This window comes from Callorhinus ursinus, unplaced genomic scaffold (genome assembly GCF_003265705.2).
Source record: "Callorhinus ursinus isolate GAN/ISIS: 27379988/994484 unplaced genomic scaffold, GSC_fseal_2.0 scaffold1, whole genome shotgun sequence".
Taxonomy (NCBI): Eukaryota; Metazoa; Chordata; class Mammalia; order Carnivora; family Otariidae; genus Callorhinus; species Callorhinus ursinus.
In genome coordinates this window covers 95,582,606-95,604,624 of record NW_027397063.1, presented here as the reverse complement: position 1 = coordinate 95,604,624, position 22,019 = coordinate 95,582,606, and the positions used below count along the sequence as shown (strand labels likewise).

Here is a 22,019-nt window from a genome sequence, read left to right as displayed (position 1 = left end):
TGGCTCAGTTAAGTGTCTGCCTAGGGCTCAGGTCGTGATCTTGGGGTCCTGGGAGCAAGCCCCACATGGGGCTCCCCGCTGGGCAGGGAGTCTCCTTCTCCTTCTCCCTCTGCCCCTCCCCACCATTTGTGCTCTCTCGCACTCTCTTAATAAATTTAAAAAATCTAAAAAAAAAAAACTAACAACAACCCAACACCATTCTAATTAACATTAATTTTATCGTGAGAGGTGATGTTTTTTCAAAACGAAATTGCCTTTCCAACATGCTAGTGGTCTGATGACCAGGGCATGGGACCTTTTACCGCCAGCACTCCTGTTTGCTGCCTACCAAGCCATGTCTTAGTTCTTCTACCTTTTGTCTAAGCTACTGTAAAATCTGTCTTCATGTACCGCCCTCTAACAGCTTTTCCAATGAAATCATCATTTGCAGGTTACGTCAGCTTATGTTTTTATTGGCCTTCTAGAAAAATGTTTGATGAAGAGCATTGGTTTTGGTGCAGATCCTGGCTCTGCCACTTAACTGCATCATATTTGGCCAGTTACTCTCTCATCTGTAAAATGGTGATAGAAATAGTACACTCATCATAGTTTGTGGTGAAGAACAAATAAAACGATCCATAAAAACTGCTTAGCACAAGCCTGGCACCTATGTGTTTCATTATTCAGCATCCACTTGATTATGACTCAGACCTGGCCCCTGAAATTTACTGGTCTGTGAACTGGTCCTGCCGGGCAGTCTGGAAATGTTCTCTGTGCTGCCCTGTCCTGTAGCCGCTTCCCCCATTTGACTGTTGACCACTTAAAATGTGACCAGTGCAACTGAGGAACTGAATTTTAAATTTTTTCAAAATTTTAACTTAAATGTAAACATCCCTGGTGAGTGATTACCCTAGAGATAGCACAGATGGAGCGTGTATTTGTATCAATGTTATATTATTGTCAAATTGAAAACAAAACTGTAAATGTCGCGGAGACCTTGCACATACCCACGACTTGGTCAGCAGACACGGTTGTGGAGCCCCTGCGGTCGTTCTGTGGCGCTTTGCCAGTTGTTCCCCTTCTACTTTCGTTCTCTTAGTTCTGAGAGAAAGTTCTTCTTTCAGCGGTCGTTTTCCTCAGCCCGTCCTGAATCTCTTGGCAGCTGGAAGATTATTTAAAGGCAGCTCATCAGGCACATTCACACTTAGGCTTTTTATGAAATCTGCATATTCCAAATGGCATCACCTACCAAAATGAATATTTACTAATTCCAAACCAGCACAGATCTGTAGGTAGGAACAGGCTCGTTAATGTCCATTTACTTGCAGTTACCTGAGATAATTTTGAAAGTGGCTGGCCTCTTTCATCTTGTGGTCTTGAGGAAGGTTTCGGTTTAAAGGAAGAAATGCTTTGCAGGTAGTAGATACTCATGAAATGTTTTCATCGGAAATAGTGTATGTTTACAAATGTTTAATATCTATATAAAGTGCTTATTCTATTTATGTTGCCATTCGTGGTTCGAAGTAAACACTGACCTGTCTGTATATGTGTGTATTTAAATGACTGACTGATGTTAGTCATCATTTTGCCATTACTATTTTCAGGTATTAATCCACCTGAAACTCCCTTCCCTCATCTTGCATCACTCCATAAAGTCCAGGTAGTAAACTCAGATCTGAATAAATTAACTGCAGAGCTCCTATTTTCAAGTAACTATCTTTAGTTGTAGAGATTTAAGACGAGAACAACACTGTGTCCCAGGGAAGGGAGGCATTCCAAAAGAAGGTGAGCTCTTTGGAATGTAGATTACTAGAGCACGAACCTTAGACTGACTTTTAACACTTTTACTTTTCTACTTGTGAAGTAAAGAATTGGCAGAATTAAAGAAAACCGTGGATTACTTTGGTGTTGTACCTCACCCTCACCTCCAAGTAAAAACATAAAAGAAAGAATTACTTTTTAAATAAATTTTACAGTAAAATTTTATGGCAAGGTATTCAAAGGAACAAGTAAAAATGGGGAAATGTGGTTTTTCATTTAAATCAGTAGGAATTATTTCATTTTGCTAATTAACATAACGCTATATTGGTTTTTCCCCCCCCCTCCTAAATCACTTTCAGGTTTGAATTTACACATAAAAAACAATCAGGTGGTGCAGGCCAGTTTGGAAAAGTGATCGGTGTACTGGAGCCTCTGGACCCAGAGAACTACACTAAGTTGGAGTTTTTAGATGAAACATTTGGGGCTAATGTTCCAAAGCAGTTTGTGCCTGCAGTAGAAAAGGTAACAACAAAAATAACTTTATTACATTTTTTTCAACCAGTTTATTGGGTATCAAATCATATTTCTTTTTTTCTTTAAGTTTTATTTATCTAAGTAATCTCTACACCCAGCGTGGGACTCGAACTCACGACCCCGAGATCAAGAGTCTCATTCTCTTCTGACTGAGCCAGCTAGGCGCCCCTCAGATCCTGTTTCTATCACATTGTCTTACATGGTTCATTTTAGTTACTGCCCTGCTTCTTTATCTGATTGTTAAGCTTTCCATCTGATTTAGAATCTTCGGTTCATTAGGTTGAAGAGCTATAAATATATGCTATGACAACGAGGGGGAATTCATTCTGTTTCTTTTTCTTTTTTCCAAAACAAAGCAGTAGTTTTTTCTCTAAGAGGACTTATTTGCTTTCTCATAGTCCAACCATCTCAAAATTGTAGCCAGCTTTTTAAAGACATGCACTTAGCAAGTATTTATTAAGCACTCTTCATATATAAAGCACTCTTCTAGGGGGCAGAGGGAGAGAGAGAATCTTAAGCAGGCTCTGTGCCCAGTGCAGAGCCTGATGGAGGGCTCGATCTCACAGCCCTGAGATCGTGACCTGAGCTGAAATCAAGAATTGGATGCTTAACCAACTGAGTCACTCAGGGTACCCCTCATTCTGTTTCTTAATCAGAGTTATTCTATTTCTTTTGATAAATTGAACCTACTAAGTTGCAATCAACAGTTAAAATTTGTAGCAGTTGTTAGGAATTTATGAAAGTTTTAAGTTTACTGTTGTAGTACCATGATCATTCATGAAGACTCCCAACATCCCTGCTACTGGTTAATGTGCTCTTTGGTAAATCATGGTGTTCAGAGCCAGTTTCTTCATTTGTAAACCATGAGTAAATAGAAGACTAAACATGAACCCCTCACCAATTTTAGGATGAGATAATACCCTGTAACATTTCTTTGTAAATTGTGAAGTGCTTTGCACATGTAAGAGGTTAGTGTTTTGTTTGCTTTCTAGGTCACTGGCTTTAAGACTCTTGTAAACCTTCAGCAACTGTCGGTTCTCATACATTGAAATGTTTAGGTTTTCATTTACCCTTTTAACTTAGAAATCTTTACTAATAGATTATTTGCTTTTAGTGGTGGTAGCATTTTTTGTGATTAGTGTATTTCATTCCTCTTATACTTTATATTTCAGGACAGTATTTTGTCACTCATACTTTTAAGTTATCTTCTATTCTCAAAGATTAATGTAGGTGAAGAAGAACTTACGTATTTTTCAACATACAGAGTTTATAGTTTTACAGTGTCAGAAATATATTGTACTATATGTCAGCAATCTGATTGTTTGCCGAGAAAAACTAACTTGAATTGTGGTAGCTCTACAAGTGTTGAAGGGACTGAAAAAGAATGGTACTTTTAAAATATGTTTAGTCTATTGTGTGTCAGTCATACATCAGTGAAGCTGTTTTTTTAAAAAGGAACTGCATTAGGAAAAGTGAAATCACTTTTGAATTCCAGTTCTTACGTGTGTAACACCAAAGCTATAGTGTTGTGGTCTGCCATGAGGCAAAGCAGTGGTGGGTGTATAGTGGGAGCTCAAGACATAGCTGTTGAATCAATGCCAAGTTTGATGGAGTTACTCTTTCTTGCCTTTCCTCTGTTTCCTCCTTATAAAAAATTAAGAGCATGCCATCTGTATAATGGGTTATAAGAGGTAAGTAATTCCTAAAGATGTTAAGTGTTAGCGCTCTCAGCATCACTTTCAAACCAGCTCACATCTTTTTTTTTTTTTAAGATTTGATTTTATTTATTTGAGAGAGAGAGAATGAGAGATAGAGAGCACGAGAGGGAAGAGGGTCAGAGGGAGAAGCAGACTCCCTGCTGAGCAGGGAGCCCGATGTGGGACTCGATCCTGCGACTCCAGGATCATGACCCGAGCCGAAGGCAGTCGCTCAACCAACTGAGCCACCCAGGTGCCCACCAGCTCACATCTTTAAGTGATATGCTTTTCCAAGGGATTCTTCATCTAGATGCCACAATAATAAAATTTAGGTAGTTAAGCTGTTCAACTTTTTAAAACTCTTTTTTTGAGGGGTGAAATGTAGTATTCATAAAAATGCTTAACTTCTGAACAGTATAAATGTGTGAGTATTCTTCATAATTCATGTGCAAGTGAAATCCACTGACTCCAGAAGTTGTGTTTATTCATTAACAGGGGTTTTTGGATGCCTGTGAGAAAGGCCCTCTTTCTGGTCACAAGCTCTCTGGGCTCCGGTTTGTCCTGCAAGATGGGGCGCACCACATGGTGGATTCCAACGAAATCTCTTTCATCCGCGCGGGAGAAGGTGCTCTTAAACAAGGTATTCTGAGTCCTGGGACTTGCTGCAACACTGTGTCTGTTTTCCCTGATAGACCATCAGAGACTCAGAATGCAGCTGCAGTGTTTTAGTCTTGTCCCCCCCAGAGTATTAGGCAGCCCACCAGGGAACATGGCAGGTTTTAGGCAAATATTTATAGAATTGAAGTGAGGGTAGATTACTGTGTTCTCTTTCTTACAAACTGCCTTGTGTCCTAAATTGTCTAGTATTTTTCATATGCTTAAATTTATAGATAATCTGTAAGTTCTGGTTTTTTTTGCTTTTTTAAAAAATCAATTAATTAGCATATAGTGCATTTTTAGTTTCAGAGGTAGAGTTTAGTGATTCATCAGTTGCATGTAACACTCAGTGCTCACTTCAAGTGCCCTCCTTAATGTCCATCACCCAGTTACCCTGTCCCCCCAGGGACCTCCCCTCCAGCAACCCTCAGTTTGTTTCCTATAGTTAAGTCTCTTACGGTTTATCTCCCTCTCCGATTTCTCCTTATTTTATTTCCACCCCCTTCTGTGTTCATCTGTTTTTTTTTTTTTTTTAAAGATTTTATTTATTTATTTGAGAGAGAGAGAATGAGAAATAGCACGAGAGGGAAGAGGGTCAGAGGGAGAAGCAGACTCCCTGCTGAGCAGGGAGCCCGATGTGGGACTCAATCCAGGGACTCCAGGATCATGACCTGAGCCGAAGGCAGTCGCTTAACCAACTGAGCCACCCAGGCGCCCTATCTGTTTTGTTTCTTAAATTCCACGAGTGAAATCATATATTTGTCTTTCTCTGACTTACTTCACTTAGCATAATACCCTCTAGTTCCATCCACGTCGTTGCAAATGGCAAGATTTCATTCTTTCTGATGACTAATATTCGTGTGTGTGTGTGTTGTGTGTGTGTGTGTGTGTGTGTGTGTGTGTGTGTGTGTGTGTGTGTGTATGCCACATCTTTATCCATTCGTCTGTCAAAGGACATCTGGGCTCTTTCCATATTTTGTCTGTAGTGTTTTTAATGAAGTTAGATGTGCTTGGAGTACTAAGAAATGTTTTATAGAAGCATTACAGTCATGCTATTTTTAGTGACTTACTCAGATGCCAGGAAATCCATAAGTTTGTAAGTAATTTTTGTAATGTATGACATTGTAGGCTTTCAGGCATTTTGAGGATGGCAACATATTTTGAAGGAACTCAGTAAACTTTATTTACAGCGCAGACCCCTTGCTAAACTGCTGGAATTGTCAACCTTTTCCACACAGAATAACCGGTGTATTAAAACCCTGACCCTGATGAACCAGAAACCTAAACAATTGCAAGTATATGTGATTCATTGCTTTTAAAAGAGAAAAGCAAATAACACAGCAATCTGACATCAGGGTTGTCCAACAAAGGAACTTGAAACTTGTGTCCTGAACCCAGAAAATGTATTCTCTTTGTCATCTCTTCCATATTCATTATTAATAATGTCCATAAGTATCTTCACACAGGAGAATTATATTATGAAGAAAAAAAGAATTATGACTTATAAAACATTTCAGAAACATTTTTCTCAAAGAGAGGGTCAAAATGGACAGTAAAAATTAGATAAATCATATCTTTTAAGCATTCTGTGAATCACGATTTTATTGATTCTCTATGAATTTTGGACTTCGTGTTGTTTTTCTGTTTGCATCTGTCATCAGGTGTGGGGCAATGGTTGGAAAAGGTTGCTCATTTCTTGACCAGGTTGCTAATTCCTTTTATTACTTAAACTAATGGCAACCGTTAGTAATTTGTGTTTTAGTTTCTCAGTTGTGAAAGGGAGAGAAAATCCTTCATTTTCTTTATGCCAGCTCTCTGTTAAAAACGCAGTTGAAATCTGTGATCTGGAAATTTTGTCATAATCTGAAGATTGTGTTAATAGCAAAAAGGGAAATTAAGTCACAAAGAAAATAAGATTTTCTTAGGCATGATTCACATTAAAACACGTGCCTCTTTTGCCCTTTAGGGTGTTTACCACTTCAGTAAATCTTAAACTAGACAAATTAGTTGTAATCACTTTTGTACCTTTTTTTAAAGCTTTATTGCAGTGTAACTGACAAAATTGTGAGATATTTTAAGTGTACATGTGATGATTTTATATACATATATTATGATACTTTCTACAAGCACAGCTGAATTAGAAATTACCAATTGTTCTATCTGGTTCTTGACTGGAAATTAGTAGCTTTCCTGGAGATAGAGTTTACACAAAGCCAGATAATTGGTATGGTTGTCAGTTAACAAAAAGCCTCATCATCTTTTTTAGTTGCTCCTGTATGAAATATAATTAAATGTAGATGTATATGCCCATAATTTACACATATGATTCCACGAAAACAGTCTGTATATCTACGAATATTAACAGGTGAATATGTGCCATTTACTTTTTAATTATTTAAGTGTACAGACATTAAGTATGATTAACTGCCTGGTGGGTGTGCAAAGGAAAAGCACTAGATAGTAGTTGAGAATTTTTTTTGTTTTTTTTTTTTTTGCCAGATAAACATGGACAAAATAGGGTGCTAGCATGAAAAATGAATTACTTTGCTGTTTCTTCATCTGTTATTCAGTCATCCAAGATTGAAAGACAGAAGTGTATAGGGTGAAAGGAAGCTTTTCTTCAGTAAGAAAATCAGCTTTTCATGCATAAACCTCTATTTAATGCTGTTTTAGAGTTTTGGGGTGAAAATGTTGATAAATGAGTCCAGTATCAGAATAGTTTAGACTTAAGAGCCATTCTCTGTTATCAAAATTGGGAGAAAAATAGTTCAGATTCTCATTTTTTCATTAAAAAAATGAAAACTGGAACTGTGTTGGGTCACAGTTTAAACTTTGTCCCTGAGATTAATCAGTGATATAACTAAAACTGAATCTAGAATTGAATGTTCTGTTTGGGCATGTTTCACCTTACGAATGTGACCATTGCCATCGTTTTCTGTGGCCAGGTTTTAGAGCACTGTGCTTGGTCTCCCCAGAAACCTCAAACTTGTAGCCATTCCATAAGAGAAATAAAGGCCTAGAAGTAAAGGGTAGCTCATTTAACTTGACAGCACTCCGTCTTTGATCTCTGCCCCATTATGTGATGGGCTTGGAGATCAAATCCCAGCTCTGCTCCATACTTTGTGGAAATGTGCAAATCATAGGAATTTCCCCCAAGCTGCTTGGAGATAGTAATTCCATAATATTATATGGGAGAATGTAAAATTAAATCTAAGAATGTATTTGAAAACACTCGCACGTGCATACTTGGGCAGTGAGTGCTAGCCATTCTTTCCTTCGTATTACCTTCAACCCGGTGCTGTGCCATGCCACCATTACCAACTTCTTGTCTCAGAGTGCTCATAATAGCATCTGTTGATCACTGTGTGCTGTGTATTATGCTGAGTACATGAATTATCATATCTTATGTTCAAAATGACCCTATAGTTGAGAAAATCAGGACTCAGAGTAGTTAATTGAATGGCTCAAGATTACATGATTAGTGGTGGAGCTGAGAGTGAAACCCAGCCCAGAGTCCTAGCCCTTGAACACCACCTCAGATGACCTCTTCAACACCTGGCCTGGTGTTATCAACATTATTCCTAGTGGCCTGAAATAAAAATATTACCACCTCTTCTCATCACTTCAGGCTTAAAAGTACCTGTGATGATGTTGGTATTTTTACTTGCTATCTTGAAAAGCCAAAGACCACATGGATCTGTTTAAGGAAACTTAGCTTTTAGGAGTGGGCTGCCATGTGACTGTCGAATAGGGCAGGGAGAATCCTCTCCAGAGTCTTGTCACGGTGGGTTAGGAGAAGGCATGGGTAAGGACACGGTTCTTTGGAAGTGAGTCAGGAGGTGAATTTAGGGGGAAGGAGGGAGTTGAAAGGAGCAGGTTGAGAGAATATAAAACTGAGAACTGGACAGGACATCCTCAGCAGTTAAGTGATGGGCACTGTATACCTGGCCCTTTCTTCCCTTTAAAATATGACCCTTTCACAGTCTAGCTCTTTTATATTACTGACCTATTGAAAACACTGGGTAATGTGTACTAAATCTTAATATGTGTGCTCGCGTCTGTCTTTCTGGGTGTCTTCCGCATTGATTGCATTTATTTAGAGCCAGGGAAGCTCTGGTATTGTGATAACCCACGACATTACAAGAAATGGAGCTGTTCCTACAGTCCGGAATTGTTAGTCTGCTGCTTTAGATGTCTGTGCAGGGTTCTTCGGGGCTTAACTGAGAAAGCTTAGGAGTCTGCAAAGTTCAGTTCTTTCTCTTTTTAGAACAGAATTCACTCACTGGGACTAATTAGTCAAAGGTATGAGCTATGATTTGAATTAGAAAGTATTTCAAAGAAATCCAAGCATATTAAATTGCTGTTCTTTAATTATTGCATTTAAGCTAATAGTGTCTTTAAGAGAAGTGTTTTAAGGAATATACAAGAATGATTGCCGATTAATTCATTATAAACAAATTGATGCCTGGAAAGCTGTGATTATCTTAAAACAATATTTTCTTTGTCATCTTTTCTCTGTTTTGCTTAAAATCTTTATTTAGAGATAATACATCCACTCTGAGGCTGAAATATTATTCCACACTCTCATAACGTACAAATTAAATATGAATGTTTGAAATGTTATTCTGTTCTCTCCACATTGTTAAATATAACCCTCAGTCAGCATTTGTCACAATAAGAAGTGTTCTGGTTATGTATTAAGGGGGTTAAAAATGTTTGGACACACGTTTTAGTGCTTAGATGTCTCTTCACATCCAGTGTCTTTATTTTGTAGGTGAAGAAACTTGAGGGCTGGACACATTTTGTTTTTTCTAAAAGGCATATATAACTTGTTAGGGTCAGAGCGGAAACTAGAAACTTGGTCTTCTGATTCTCAATCAGGTGTTGAAATTGCCTAGCCTAGAAAAGGAAAGACAGAACTCAAGTGTGACTTGATTATTGTCTCCAAATATATGATAAAAGTTATTCTCTTAGAGTTAAAAATAACCATCTTCTAGGGACCAACCAGAAATAACTGGTTTACCTGGTCAAAGACTTAACAGTGAGTGTCCTTACTCGTCAAAGTATTCAGAGAGGGAGAATGAGTAACCCTCAACTGGATAATTTAGATGGTAAAGAACCTGACTGAATGTTGCTTGAAGACCCGTTTTATATTCTCCACAGCTTAGTAATGTTTAAGGATAAAAATATAGTGATAGAAATATTAATACTGTAATCATGTGTTGTCTTATTGGAATTTCCATTTAGGAGAGTGACTATTACTGCTACCAGAAAAAAAAGTCCAGGGCAAGTACTTTAACCTCATCACTCATGTGTGTACCTTTTAAGAGCACTCTCCCTTTTGTATATCTGGGTAAGGAAGATTTCCCATTTGTATAAAGATTAATAAACTGGTTTGTGTCTTTTTTTTTTAACCCAGCTTTGGCAAATGGAACATTATGTATTCTTGAACCTATTATGTCTGTGGAAGTTATAGCCCCAAATGAATTTCATGGACCTGTGATTGCGGGAATTAATCGGCGCCATGGGGTAATCACAGGACAAGATGGGATTGAGGACTATTTTACACTGTATGCGGATGTAAGTACTATTGGTCACTGACAATCTTGCTTTTAGTAACCACAGACGGAAATGAGAGTTAGTTTTTGTTTTTGGAGAGTGTGTTTTGGAGAGTGTAGAGCAAATTGATACATTTTCCTAGCTATTCGAGTGTTGTATTCCTGGCAGTTTCTATAATTTGCTGCCAGAGCAACTCTTAAATGCAAAAGCTAAAAATAAGATTTATGTGGGCCTTTGTGAATATGTCATTTTCTTAGATGTATAAAAGTTATCTTTCTTTCTTGTTATAAGTTTCCTTTGTATAGCTGCTTTATCATGTTATCTCTGATTTACTGGATAACGTTGAGTTCCATTGCCTGTACTTAAATCTCATGGGAGAAAGTGTCTGTCACATTACATAAGGCCTCCTAGAAGACACTACTATCAGCATATTATTGAGGTGTCCAGAGGAAAGTTGTATTAACATTCTCACAGAAGAACCACTTGTCCATTTTTGAGCTTCAGCCAGAGTGTGGAGTAGGTATGGGGCGGCGGGGAAGGCCGTCAGGGGTGTCCACCCTGTGAAACAAAGATTTGGTTTCTGGTTGTGACTGTCACATTAAATTATTTTTAAATAAGATATTCAGTAAAGCAAAAATATACTTCTCTGGCTTTTAATTTTTTTAAATCAAGAGTAGTTAGTAGAAACTTAAGACTAAAGGAATTAAATGCCTAAGGCTTTTCTGTACTTTCTCAAATATTTTTCAATAAGCAATACTAAAATATCCTCTGTGTTTGTTTTCAGGTCCCTCTAAACGATATGTTTGGTTATTCCACTGAACTTAGGTCATGCACAGAGGTAAGCAGATGTTTAAACTTTATTCAAGTGCTCTTTAAGAAACTGCCCTACACAGTGCTCAAATATGTGAAATCCTGCCTTTGCAGGACTTTTCCTTGGTAGATGTACCAAAACAAACAAACAAAATCTGTGTTGTTTTTTAACTCCTTAGGGAAAGGGAGAATACACAATGGAGTACTGCAGATACCAGCCCTGTTCACCGTCCACACAAGAAGACCTCATCAATAAGTACTTAGAAGCTACAGGTCAACTTCCTGTAAAAAAGGGAAAAGCCAAGAACTAACTTCCCTCACTTTAAGTTGACTAGCTGTAACTGTATCTGCGAGATTTATATACTTTAATGGATTCTGGTGGAATGAATTCAGGCTGAAACAAATTTTAGAAGCCCTTCCTATTATATTCAGGAGCTTCTGTCATATTCAAAGATAATTCTATGTATATCCCAACTCTGTGGATTGGTTTTATAGTTCATTGAAAAACATCAAATAAAATATGACTATTACTGAAATATATTTAATATCTAAGGGAATAAGAGATGGATTTCAGTTATACTTCTAAGCGTAGAATGGTATGTAAATTTCCTTTCCGAATATCTTAGATGCTAAGAATTTTCAGCATATAGAAAAGCTGAAAAAAGGCAGTACAGAGAACAGGCCTATACCTTCCATCTAGACTCAATAATGAACAATCTTGTTAACAATTTGTTCATCACATGATTATTTTGTCATATTTGCTTTATCTGTCTTTGTCTCATACCTCTATATTTAAATTTTTTTTTAAATTATTGTTTTGCTGAACAGTAATTTGAAAGTGAATTGCTTATATCATGACACTTCTTAGGAGTGTCCTCTTTTAATGAGCAGGTTTTGTGGAAGGCAGCTATGCTCACCACGGTGCCACCAACACATACTTGAACAAGACTTTGTTGTTGAAGAGTGGATTTCATATGTTCTTGATAGAGAACATTTTTCGGATTCTTCATTGGAATATTATGTAATATGGCTAGTGAATTTCTAGCTGTTTTATATATAGGTGATTGCTTCAATTTGTGGCTTCTGCAAATTTGTAAATGCCTATTTTTATGTTTCTTGTGGACATTTTAAAATGAAAAGCAGATCCTTGCATACTGCTGTTCTTACCTATGTTCATTTTAATGTTTCTGCAACTCTGAATAATAAAACATAATTTACATAGTTGCTGCCTGGTCAGTTTCATCCACCTGGTAAACGCCAGTTGAATTTGAGTCTGTTGGAATTTATCATATATTGTATTCATTGACACTGTGAAAGAACAAATGTTAAGTTTCTGTTTCTAGAATAGGTTGGACTTTCCTGGACGGTAGTACCATATTTAGGATTACTTCATCCCCAAATCATCTGATGGGAGGGGCATTTCCTGGTCCTTTCTCTTAGTGGGTAATAGAGATAAAATAACAGTTTTAAATTCCTTTCTTTTTCTTGATTATAGGTTTGGCTTTATAACTTAAGCTTTCTATTAAAAGATTTTTTGAAGTATTGAGCATGTTTTCAAAGTATCTGCTAAGTGCTTTAAGTGCATTTAATTTCGTTGTCACAACTCTATGAAAGTGGGAACTATTAGCCACTCTATTTACCATTTTGAAATAGAAGAAGCAAAAGCACGGAGAAGGTAAATAACTTGTCCAAGACCACACAGCTTGTTAAATTTTCAAGTTGATAATTAGTTGTATTCATGAAACCACATCCATTTCCCCCATGAATATGTCTGTTGCTATAGTAGCATCAAGCCTGAATAATATTGGCTGTTTCATTTCATCAGCATCTCATGCTATTGACAATGACTTTGAAAATTGTTCCTGATGAGGAAATACCTTCCAGAATTTAGTATAGTTTCTCTGGCTATTGCCAACAGTTAGGAATATTGGAACTAAGATGGATAAGTTTTGATGTGTTTTTAACTTGTTAAATACTCTAGTTATAAAGATAGAGCATCAGAAAAAAACCTAGATATTTAATCCAACACTGGCATTTCATAGGCAAAAACACAGGCCTGGCTGGTGGGAGTAACAAGAGTATGGTTGACACAGGGATAGATCTAGGACCAGAGCCTGCATCTCTTGCCATCTCTTGCTAATTAGTTTGGTTATAATTGGTAAAGACCACATAGCAACCAACGTCTGTAGCAAGGAAAAAATTAATGAGAACATTCATAAATGAGGATTTTTTTTATGTTACTCTTACGAAGGATAATTGTTGGCTAATTTAAAGAAAGACAGTATTGTGTTGGAGAAAAGTAACAGCACTAGGCAGTATTGCAGTGATTCCCAACCCAGTAATTCTGGCAGCACTTTAAAAACCACATGGGGAGCTTTAAAAAGAATTGCCCAGTCCCGTCTCTAGATGCTTGGATTCTTTGGATCAAGATCAAAAATTTTCCACTTGATTCTAATATACAGGAAAGTTTAAAGAGCAGTATTCCCTGCACCTCCAAGACATGAAGTGGAAGATTTTTTTGTGTCATATTTTTCATTTTCTCTTGTGTGATGTTACAGTTGGGCTATATAGGTTCTCAGTTTGACAACTTTGTCTTTAAAGAAATAGGGTCAATTTTCTGTCTATTCCTTTTCCTCCCTGCTCACTCTTAGATTATTTAGTTGTAAAATCATCAAAATTAAATCCTGAAGTATTAGGATTTTTCATATTTTAATATTTTTCAAATCTGGATGAGTTTTAAAATTGATGCCAATGAAACTAGGCAGCCACAAGGTAGTAGTAAATTGTGACCATGTAGAAGTATATCCCTTTGTAAGAAGACAACTGTTTGCATTGCTAAAACTGGAATTGGTGAATGAGAGCTTTAATTGCTGCTTAAAGGGTCTTCAAATAAATAACACTGGAATGCACCCTTGAAACAGTTTGTTGTATTTACAGTTTATTGTGAGCATTCATTTATTCGTTTATCCATGCAAATAAGTGCCAGGCAGCAAGTTAGGTGGTTGTAGCACTTTGAAAGCTAGGCAAGGTCACAGAACAGGTCATAGAATTTTCTAGGCTGAGAGAAATTGGTGGAATAAACTCATTTCATGAAGAACTATCATTCAAGGGCAAATATAGAAACTTCCAAATGACTTTGAGAAGAATTTGTTTAATTTCTAACAATTCATAATTCAGGTAGGAAAAATGAAACAGAATAGAAGGCAATGGGATGCAGACAAAATCCTGGTATTATTTTGTAGGTCTTAAAATTTTGAAAGTTCTAGTGATTAGGAAGATAAATGTGATATATATATCTGCCACTGGCTCAGTGGTTCAGAAGAATTTAGGCTCCTAATGAAAAGAAGACTTAGGGAATTTAGAGTTTTCATTTTATGTCAAGGATGATGAAGTAATTTTTCTCTGCTGTTAGCTGGCAAAATCAATATTAGTAAAATCAGGTCAGCAATTTTAGAGTTTGTGCTAGAGAAGATGTTCTAATTGTGATATTAGTGAGAAATATTTGGCTTAACTTTTGGGAGTTTTATAAATTTAGACAATTGTGTGTTGTCTATGTGTAGAATTCCTCTTCATGATCTATTGTACTGAAATAAATCTGTAAATTGAATAATGATCATATTTGTGAGCCTAATCTCATTAATTAAAAAATGCTTTCATGAGGAAGAGGACTTTGAGATAAGTGACAGTAGAAAGCTGAAACCCTTTTCTAGCCCTTAATGTGATACTAAAAAGTTGATTAAAGATCACAGGACATTGACATTATTACTATAATGCTCTTGGCACCTTTTTTGAAGATTATTTAGAAACTTCCTTTAGAGGAGCTTATTGCTTGGTTTTGACATAATTTAATCATTGTAGATAGATATTTTAGAAAAAGTATTTCCTTGCATTATTACGTAGGTGGGAGATCTGGTGTTTCATTTAAATGATTGGTTCCAGTGCTTCAGGATACTTAACAGTTCTTTAAATCGGGGATATTGGGAAGATGAAACAAAGGGCTTTAAATAAAAAAATATATGAACTAGATCTAAAAAGTATCTGTTCATTTTTATTTTGTGATAGTCCATGTCTGTAAAATTTTTCTCTTCAGTATAAACTTTTCTAATTTTCTTACAGTATAGACTTAAGAGTAATATTTTGGGATATTTTGAAGCTGATGCTTCCTAACCAGTTACTGCCCAAGGGTCCTGGTTAACGGTTTTGAGACACTGACATAAGCATTCCTTTAAATGTGTAGAGGCCAAGGGCAGGCCACCCCAAAATGTCCCACTTCGGTATATTGATTATTTTAAATAAGTTGCATAAGAGACAAGACTGCACAAGGACACCTGGATCACACCCTCTATGCCCCCTGAAAGCAGGAAATGAATCTCCGACGTGAAAAGGCACCCTCTCTGTACCACAAGGTAAAGAAACATCCTTATTATCAGAGATAGGAAACTTAAGAGCCAAGAAAGCTATATAAATAACCTTGTAACTTGTTACTAACTTAGAATTCTTTACTAATTGAAGGTTAATCAAAGTTAAGTTTTCTTTGTCCTGTCAATGCCTCACAGATTGTCTCTGTCTGTAAAGTATAAAAACTGGGCACCTGGATGGCTCAGTTGGTTAAGCAACTGCCTTTGGCTCAGGACATGATCCTGGAGTCCTGGGATTGAGTCCCACATTGGGCTCCCTGCTCAGCAGGGAGTCTGGACCCTCTTCCCTCTCGTGCTCTCTCTCATTCTCTCTCTGTCAAATAAATAAAATCTTTAAAGTATAAAAACTACCCATTTTTTAAGGTGTCAGTTGCATTATTGGACCTCTCTGTACACATAATAAAACTTTTTTCTCCTGTTAATCTGTCACCTATCAATGTAATTCTTAGACTAGCTGGAAGAACCTTGATGGGTAGAATGAAATTTAGATTCCTCCCCTATAGTTGGCATATTTGCAGGATCAGCTTCCATGGGATAGTTACTCCGAAGATTCTGCAGTTTTAAGATATTGGGACATCTGACATAAAACCAGCAGAAGGTAAGATTTCTTTCCATGTCTGCCTCCCAGAATCTCTGCAGAATCTGGTGGAGTGAGAGTAACGAGAATCATTTTTTTTTCTCTCTCTAAATTTAGATTAGCAAGAGACAATCTTGTGGAACTAATACATTGGACTTAGCAAATCTTGGTAAAAATGTGGTTGAGTACTGTTAGTGATCCATTTCCTCCCAGAGATGGTCTTTGTTTTCCTTTGTCTCTGTGTTTTGTGTTGTTTGTCATAAAAAGGAATTTCCATGGGGCAGAAAGGCATGGGCTCTAGAAGCCCACTGTTTGAGCCAGCCTCACAGACTGATGAATTAATGGCTGTCATCAGACTGGTGTCTGCTCAGACAAACTTTACTGTGAGTTAATGTGCACATGCGGTAAAGGTTGTTGCCATGGGAAATCTTGGAAGCCAGAGCCTCAAAACTGGTGGGCATGGGTAAAAGCTATTAGACTGCTTACGGCTTAACTCAGTGACTCCCGTGTTAGGATAAGTTGGTCACAGAACAGGTTAGATTAACAATAGGTCATCTGTAACCCACGGCACATCCCTCCTAGTTATTAATCAGTTTGGCTCTGAGAGACCCAGCACATAGCTAAAGCTGTTAATGTGTACATCAGAAAAACCAGATGAGATTTTTCCTTTCATCTTGTCATATGTCCTAAGAGCTTGGCTTTGTGATCAGTAAGAATATTCTCTCTGGTCTTCACCTTCTGGACGGTACACTTACTGGTGTGCAACTTGATGGCCAAATAGACTGGGGTTCCAAGACCTGCGGTTACAAGCAGCCCGCTTCATCTGGGCATGCCAGTTCTCAAGGGAGTTTGTCATAAAAGGTCCTCGCCTGTAAGGGGCCTTTGTCATCTCATCCTTCATTGCTTGTTAGTGTTGGAAAGTCCCAGTCTGGTAGTGTCTGGCCGCTGTCACAGATGAGCAGGTCTACTCATTTTTGTGGGAGACTGACAACACCGTTTTCGCTACACCATCCTTATGGCCTATGCAACAAAGTCCATTGCTTGCTTAGACAATCTTTGGAGGGAAACTTTTGTATGATAGGAGCTACACTATCTTGCCTCTCTCTAGGGACACCTCTTGCGTCTTGGATTACACCATCAAAGGGCTTACTGGTTTGAGCTGCTACTGGAATTAATAAGATCCTACTTGTCAGTGGCTGGAAGAGGGGTCCTTCAAATTGGCTGTATTTGCAAGGAAACATTTATGGAGGGCTCTCAATTGTCTGATTAGTATAATCACTAAACTTAGGGATGCCCCGAATGAGATGAAAAAAAAAAAACCTAAGACATTAATGTCCACATCTAACATAAATTCCTTCTTAAAATCCGGCCCCATCTGCCTATTTTAACTTTCCCTGGAAGATTTACAGAGAACACTCTGGTCTAATCTCTCAGTTCAAAGTAGACAGGTTACTCAGGCTAGTCACGTACATTCTGAAAACCAGAAAGTGCATGTAGCAGAAGCACCTGGGAAGGCAGTAGGGCCTGCTTTGCTGTAATCAGGCCCTTTCAGCTTCAGGAATTTGTGGGCAGTACCTTCGTAGATGTGTCCTAGACTCCGCCACTGCAAAACCCATGTCTCCTGAATAGCAGATCTTCTGAATTGAAAAGCCTTTTTTCCTCCACTTTCAGAAGATCCCACCAAATTCAGAGAAGAATTAGCTTATTGGCTATTCCCAGGTCTACTCACAGAGACCTTGATTGGCTGCTAAGGTGAGTTCTTCCACCCATGATGATACTATGGTTATTTGGCCAGACAGGCCCCTGGAGAAACCCTCCCTTCACAGAGGGAAAACAAGACCAAAATGTCTCCTAGCCCTCCTACAAATGAACCGGGGAAGGCCAATATTCAGGCACTAATGGAAGCCAAGGTTAAATTCTGTACTCAGAAGACTTTTGTTAAAATGCTTGATATAGATTTTACAAAGGCATAAATCTTCTGATTCCTTTTTTAGTTGAAAATCTCCCTGATACAAAAAAAATAAAAGTTTTTGGAGTGCCTGGGTAGCTCAGTCGGTTGAGTGTCAGGTCATGATCTCACCTTCGTGGGATCGAGCCCTGTGTTGAGCCCTGCATCACGAGGCTCCACCCTCAGTGTGGAGTCTGTTTCTGTCTCTCTCTCCCCCTCTCCCCCTCCCTCTGCCGCTCTTCTTACGCTCTCTCTAAAATAAATCAATCTTTAAAAAAATAAGTTTCATTAAAAAGGCAAAGCAATCTATAAATATTCAGTCTATAATCCATTTCTTTGGGGAAATTTGAAACAACTGTCTTTGTCTTACAGAGTGTTACAAAACCAGAAATGCAACTCTAGAAGTCTTTCAAGCCCACTTTTTTTTAAATTAAGTTTTAAATTTTGATTCCAGTATAGTTAACATACAGGGTTATATTAGTTTCAGGATACAATATAGTGATTCAACAATTATATACAATACTCAGTGCTCATTATGATAAGTGGACTTTTTTTTTTTAAAGATTATTTTAGAGAGCATGAGTGGGGGGAGGGGCAGAGGAAGAGAGAAAGAGAAGCAGACTACCCACTGAGGGTAGAGCCTGACAAGGGGCTGGATCTCACAACCCTGAGGTCATGACCTGAGCTGAAATCAAGAGTTGGTCCTTTAATAGACTGAGACACCCAGGTGCCCCATAAGTGTACTCTTAATTCCCTTCACATATTTCACCCATCTTCCCACCCACCTGCCCTCTGGTAACCACTTGTTTTTTGACTAGAGTCTCTTTTTTGGTTTGACTATTTTTTCCTTTGTTTTGTTTCCACATGAGTGAAATCATACAGTATTTGTCTTTCTCTGATTTCATGTAGCATAATACACTCTAGCTCCATCCATGTTGTTGCAAATGGCAGATTCCGTTCTTTTTTGTGGCTAAATGATATTCCATTGTGTATATGTACATCTTCTTTATCCATTTATCTGTGGATGGACACTTGGGCTGCTTCCATAATTTGGCTATTGTAAATATGCTGCAATAAACATAGGGGTACATGTATCCTTTTGAATTAGTGTTTTTATATTTTTTTGGGTAAATACCCAGTAGTACAATTGCTGGGTCAAAGGGTAGCTCTGCTGTTTAACTTTTTGAGGAAACTCCATACTGTTCCATAGTGGCTGCACCAGTTTGCATTCCCACCAACAGTGCACAACCTTTTTTGCCACAACCTCTCCAACATGTGTTGTTTCTTGTGTTACTGATTTTAGCCATTCTGACTGATGTGAGGTGATATGTCATTGCAGTTTTGAGTTGCATTTCCCTGATGATGAGTGATGTTGAGCATCTTTTCATGTGTCTGTTGGCCATCTGGATGTCTTTTTTTTTTTTTTTAAAGATTTTATTTATTTATTTGACAAAGAGAGACACAGCGAGAGCAGGAACACAAGCAGGGGGAGTGGGAGAGGGAGAAGCAGGCTTCCTGCTGAGCAGGGAGCCCGATGCGGGGCTCGATCCCGGGACCCTGGGACCATGACCTGAGCCGAAGGCAGATGTTTAACCAACTGAGCCACGCAAGCACCCCTGGAAATCTTTTTTGGAGAAATGTCTGTGCATGTCTTCTGCCCATTTTTAATTGGATTATTTGGCTTTTGGGTGTTGAGTTGTAGCAGGTTTTTTTTATAGATTTTGGATACTAACCGCTTACCAGATGTGTCATTTGCAAATATCTTCTTCCATTCAGTATTTTGTCTTTTATGTTTTTATGTCTTTTTATGTTGTTTCCTTTGCTCTGCAGAAGTTTTTTATTTTGATATAGTCCCAATACTTTATTTTTGGTTTTATTTCACCTGAGATGGTATTTTAAAAAGAGAAAAGAGGCTTTTTGAAATACAGACTGCTAAAAGTGCTGTTATGCCCAGACTAGCACCTCTGATAAGAAGCCAGTATGTCCCAAAAAGTTCACCTCGAAGAAAACTTGGATTCTTCCTCTGTCTTTGTGATGTAAATGTTCTACCCCCATCTTCTCTGGGACCTAAAAGCCATTCTTTGAAATACAAATTTAAAGAAGTTTCTCATCATCAAAACAAAAAAGAGGTTGGAAATCAGGCCTATAATGTCCTCACCACAAATATTAGTAAAAATAAAGGCTATAAGATTTTTGTTTCTATCTGTCTGTCTGTATGTCTGTCTATGTATCTAGCCAAAATTAGTTTGTAAAAGAGCTCTATTTAGTTGGTTTGAAGGCAAGCCCTAGTAAGGATTGGGCATTCTAAAACTCTTAGAAAGAAACTAACCCAAATGTTTTTCAAGTTCTGAAAAACAGATGATCTGAAAAAATATTCTGTATTGAAGCTAATTTAAGGTTGCTGGTTTAAAATAGACGTGTTTTTAACGTTACCAGCATTAAAATTAAAACTTTTATTCTGCATGGGTTTACTTAGAGTCAAATAAGCTGATGTTATCTATGTTACAAAATGTTTACAAAAATAATCATCATAGCTTGGGAGGATGACTGACTTTGCTATCTCTTGAAGTTTTTATGGGTGACTTAAGCATACTTGTTAAGAACAAGTAAATTGAATAGATGTAAATAAGAAAAAAATTTTTAGGTCAACTTTTTAAACAGTTTCCCCCAGATCTTTTTGGTAACCCTGAAACTTTGAAGTTTTGCTAAGTTTAAGTGATGAATTATGTTGAATTCATTGAATATCTAGGTCATTTCCAAATTAAACAAAATAAGAAACAATTACTAAGCATAAGTTTATCTACTTTTGGCTTCCTTATTACAGAGAAACTAAAAATCAATTTCGGTCTGTTAGTAAACATGTTTTGTGCTTTATTAAAAGATTACACTATGAAGAAACTCATGTTCCTAGAAATTATAAAATGCATTCATAAATTTGCCAGTGTAAAAATTACTGGTGTAACAGTAATTCACAATTGCTTACTAGTTTTCCCTAGAAATTAAATTTTCTAAGGGTGAGGAATTCTAATATGTGGTATTAAATGTACTAGAAATAAGAGAAACAACTCTGTATGCAAGGAAAGTAAGATACAGGTTTTTGGTAAGAAAAAGTATGAGATATAAAAAAATACATTTTTGTTGAGGGAAAAGAAAACAATTTTGTCCTAAAGTGAGGCTAATTATTTGAAGAGGGAAAACTTAGGACAAAATCTGAATGTAAAAAAAGTTGTAGAAGCTTCATAGCAAAGGAGCCTTTGGAAAGGAATTTTATTTGTGGTCATTACTGGCTAAGATTAAATTTATTTAAGAATGAGTTTTATCATTTGTACACTAGTACAAAATTAGAATTTTTTTTTTCTGTTAAAAGGAAAAAATTTTCTTAGGTTATTGATTTGCTTTTTATAAGAGTTGTAAACAGTTTTCCTTTACCTTTCATGTAATCTGCCTAGAAACACAAAGATGCTGTTTTGTCTCTGTTGGGTCTTTATCAAAAAATCCTGAGCCTTCTTGCTCACAACTATATAACGTTCTGTACTTGCTTTTGAAATCTTTTCTCACTTTGGTTAAATAGATAAGTATTGTTTCAGAATGATCTGTGAGCCCATTTAATCAAACGTTCAAACCTTTTGATATTTTTTTGAGAAACCTGCCAAATTCAAAGTCTAAAATGAAATCTTTTAACCACACTCTGAAATATTCCAGAGGGCCAACGGAACATTTCAAAAGATTTGTTCTCTTTATACAAAGGGAGGTATATTACACTAATTAGGCTTGTTATGTTCAATTACATGGGAAGCACTGGCAATAAGTGATACTAAACCCTCTTAAATTATATTTGTATAGTTATTAAGTGTTTAGAAAATTGTATGAAATCTGATATGTCCTAGTATGTTGTTATCTCAATGTTTTATGTGTCACAGAAACAACCAAATTTACTTGTCCACTGCATTATAATTCATTCTAATCAGCTATATCACTGTGGTCATTTTTAAGTCTTTTATCATTTATAGACACATATACTTTTACTCAGATGCTTTCACAAAAGCTTCCGTGCAGATGTGTTTCATCTTCAGTGAGAC

At 37.1% G+C, this 22,019-nt stretch overlaps 1 protein-coding gene across 2 annotated transcripts in view; it reads left to right on the top strand.

The window, feature by feature from the left end:
• GFM1 (G elongation factor mitochondrial 1) overlaps positions 1 to 13,504 on the top strand; it is a 44,834-nt gene extending 31,330 nt beyond the window's left edge. Inside the window, exons 13-17 of one of the 2 annotated variants that reach the window (XM_073898062.1) lie at positions 2,100 to 2,262; positions 4,467 to 4,611; positions 10,048 to 10,208; positions 10,972 to 11,025; positions 11,177 to 13,504. In XM_073898062.1, the coding sequence (XP_073754163.1) occupies positions 2,100 to 2,262; positions 4,467 to 4,611; positions 10,048 to 10,208; positions 10,972 to 11,025; positions 11,177 to 11,308 (655 nt within the window). In that variant the 3' untranslated portion in view covers positions 11,309 to 13,504. The remainder of the gene's footprint in view (positions 1 to 2,099; positions 2,263 to 4,466; positions 4,612 to 10,047; positions 10,209 to 10,971; positions 11,026 to 11,176) is intronic. The other variant, XM_025879780.2, reaches the window with a different exon arrangement.
• Positions 13,505 to 22,019: the final 8,515 nt, after the last annotated feature.